The sequence below is a fragment of the Pogoniulus pusillus genome, chromosome 40 (genome assembly GCF_015220805.1).
Source record: "Pogoniulus pusillus isolate bPogPus1 chromosome 40, bPogPus1.pri, whole genome shotgun sequence".
Classification (NCBI taxonomy): domain Eukaryota; kingdom Metazoa; phylum Chordata; class Aves; order Piciformes; family Lybiidae; genus Pogoniulus; species Pogoniulus pusillus.
In genome coordinates, this window is record NC_087303.1 from 7864235 (window position 1) to 7867319 (window position 3085).

Genomic DNA, 3085 nt, shown 5'->3' on the forward strand with positions numbered 1-3085 from the left:
CTAAATATAGTGCTGAAAAGTTCACCTCTGAGATAACTTTTAGCACAATGAGCTGCAGGGGGTTGTTAGGACATGCAGAAAGGAACTTCTCCTGGGCAAACACAGGTGATCAATTGTTTCCTTGTAAGCAGCTGTTTCTTTGCTAATATTTCCTGCAAAAAGCCCAACTTGTCTCTGGGAAGCTGAGCTGGCTGTGGCTAGACACCTGGCACCTGGTCCTGCACACCAGAAACAAAGACAAATCTCTCCACTCAGGGAGCTGATCAGTGTCTGGTACCCGAGCTGAAGAACCCCAGTTTAGAGACAACACCAACAGCACAACCTCAACCAGGCAGCACTCGTCCTATGGCTGGAGCTGGAACAAGCAGGGCTCTCCGCAAGCTGCTGACTCTGAGGCTGTGGCATGAGGCTGTCAGGAGTTCACCACAGTCAGCATCAGTAACAGCTGCCCACTGAGTCTCACCAGCACAACCCTGGTGCCTTTTTTCTGCAGAGGGAGTGCTTTCAAAATTGGGTTAATGTCAGGGTCTTGTCTTCCCATTTCCTGCAGCTTCAGAGAGTGCAGCTGACCTCAGAGGAACCTCTCGTGACTCTTTTGCCTGCACTGCTGCATTCCTGCCCTGGAAATGCTGGGTCCCCTCCTTCCAGCGCTGAGAAGTAGCCTGCGCTGGGGTGTGGTCCTGAGACAAACCTGGAAATGAAAAGGCAGCAGTGCAGGAAATGAAAGCACAGCCATGTCCTTAGCTGTGGTGCTTTGCATTCAAGATGAGCTTGTCCAGAAATTGTTACCTCTGCCAAGGTGCCTCTGGTCCTGCGGCAACGAAGGGCAGGTATAAAAGGCAGCCCAGGTCCTGCTCTCCCATCCACTTCTCCTGCCTCCTTCTGCTTGGGAACCAGGTGAGTCTGAAGCCCCTTCTGCTCCTCTTTAAAATGTCTCAATGGACCTCTTGATTGATGTTGCCTTTCTCCTATTTTGGAGCTTTGAATCCCTTGTTCTGAGAGAAGGAAAAAGGGATAATGTCTTTGTAGACACAGACAAAAGAATGGTTGTGGAGCCTGATGGTTTGCACACCAGGAGAAAGGTTGCTTGAGTCAGGCTGCTCTTCATAAGTCTCTGCTGGTTGAGGCAATGAAAATGGTATTGCTCCTGGCAGACTTTTCATTTCACACATTGAGGGCCTTGGGTCCTTTGTGACAGTGTAACCAGGTTATTCCTCAGCCATGCTTGTGCTCAGATTCCTCTGTCCTCTGTTCCAGGTTCACACCCAGCCACAAGCCATGTCTTCCTGCAACCCCTGTGTGCCCTGCCAGCCCTGTGGCCCAACCCCACTGGCCAACAGCTGCAATGAGCCCTGTTGTGTGAGGTGCCAGGACTCCACCGTTGCCATCCAGCCCTCCCCCGTGGTGGTGACCCTGCCCGGACCCATCCTCAGCTCCTTCCCACAGAACACCGTTGTGGGCTCCTCCACCTCTGCTGCTGTCGGCAGCATCCTCAGCTGTGACGGAGTGCCCATCAACTCCGGGGGCTTTGACCTCTCCTGCATTACCAACCGCTACTGCTGCAGGCCCTGCCGGCCCTGCTAGAGCTGCTCTTAATGGCTTGAGAGAAGAACCCCCAGGCACTCAGAACACTTTGCTCCATTGCTTTAAGAGAAGCTGGTTTTGTCCAGCATATTCTGCAAGGGCAGCCTCGGAAGCAGTGTTTTGAGCTCTCTGGCCAATTTCTTCCTTTCCTGTCTTCTAGCCAATGTTTTCCTCACTTTGCTTGGTCTCCATCTGTCTCACCAGTGACCTCATTTCTCTCTACAGGCTCATTAAAAATTTTCTGCAACCTTCCTTGTGTCCCTGAAGTGATCTTCCCATTTGCATACTAACTGGTGAGGTACAAAGCCATTGCTTAGGAGGGGATATCCTTAGGGGCACATAAGGAACCCTTCTTCACTACCAGAGTGAAGAACCACAACCCAGCCCTGGTCCCCAAAGTTTCTGTGTGATAGCAGATAGCTCCAGTTCCACAGAGACGTGGTAGTGACAATGGAACCTGATTCTGTGGTCCTGCATGGTACAGTACCTGCACTAGCCCAGCCATAAGTGACATTGCTGAAGAGGCCTCACTGTAGAGAAACAGGCCAGAAATAAGAAGTACTATGCTCCACCTGCTGAGGGGTCCTGTTGCATTTTGAGAAAGCATCCAACGTTGGAAGCTCCTGCATGCAATTCACTACGACAAGCTGTTAGAAGTGCTGCCGGAGAGCATGGATCCAGCCAATCTGTAGAGGTGAAAGTCTTGGCTTTAGAGATTGCTGAAAGTGAACAACACCAATACTTTATCTCTGTGCTGACTCCTGGATGGTGGCAAACGCCCTGGGTTTGTGGTACTTCAGTGGAAGCAGAGCAACTGGGCTGCCGCATAGTGGTAAGATATTGTTGCTTTGGTAGAGAGCTTGGTGATGGAAACATGTTATGTAGATGCCCGTACACCAAAGAGCTGTCCTACTGAAGAGCATAAAGAACCAAAAACGTGGATCAGGCTTCTGAGATTGATGTGGTTCAGGTCCATCTAGACTAGCAAAGTGAGAGCACATTGTTTATGTCTCAATGGGCTCATGACGCCTTAGGTTACCAGTGAAGAGACTGAGGACTGAATAGGAGTCAGCAGTGTGCCCAAATGGCCAAGAAAACCAATGGCATCATGGCTTGGATTAGAAACATTATGTCCAGCAGAAAGAGGCAGGTGATTGTCCCTCTGTGCTCAGCGCTGGTGAGGTCACATCTTGAATACTGTGTTCAGCTCTGGGCCCCACACTCCAGGAAGGACATTGGTGGGCTGGAGCTTTTCCAGAGAAAGGCAATGTGGTCAGTTTGTGGGATCCTAGGTCTCTCTTAACAAAAGCATAGGGACAGAGGCCCATCCCAGGGGGATGGACCTGCTCATCCCAGGATATTGTAATACTGTCATTCTATTCCATCTTCCAGTATCATAGCTTAAAAGGCAGCATCTGACTGATCTCCTTCCCTTCTCCTCCCCGCCTTTCTGCCCTTCACTTCTCCCTGGGAACAGCTGGCAGGGAATTGCGAGCTGTGT

The 3085-nt window shown here is 50.8% G+C and overlaps 1 protein-coding gene across 1 annotated transcript; it reads left to right on the top strand.

Annotated features, from left to right (window-relative positions):
* The first annotated feature begins 523 nt into the window (after nucleotides 1–523).
* Nucleotides 524–1838, top strand: LOC135191647 (feather keratin Cos1-2). Its single transcript, XM_064174137.1, has 2 exons — nucleotides 524–897; nucleotides 1258–1838. Exons 1-2 carry the CDS (start codon nucleotides 766–768, stop codon nucleotides 1582–1584), a joined length of 459 nt encoding a protein of 152 aa, XP_064030207.1. The 5' UTR covers nucleotides 524–765; the 3' UTR covers nucleotides 1585–1838.
* Nucleotides 1839–3085: the final 1247 nt, after the last annotated feature.

Coding starts and splice junctions, on each gene's coding strand:
- LOC135191647 (XM_064174137.1), top strand. CDS start 766: ATGAGCTTGTCCAGAAATTGTTACCTCTGCCAAGGTGCCTCTGGTCCT. Junction 898..1,257: donor TCCTTCTGCTTGGGAACCAG/GTGAGTCTGAAG, acceptor CCTCTGTTCCAG/GTTCACACCCAGCCACAAGC.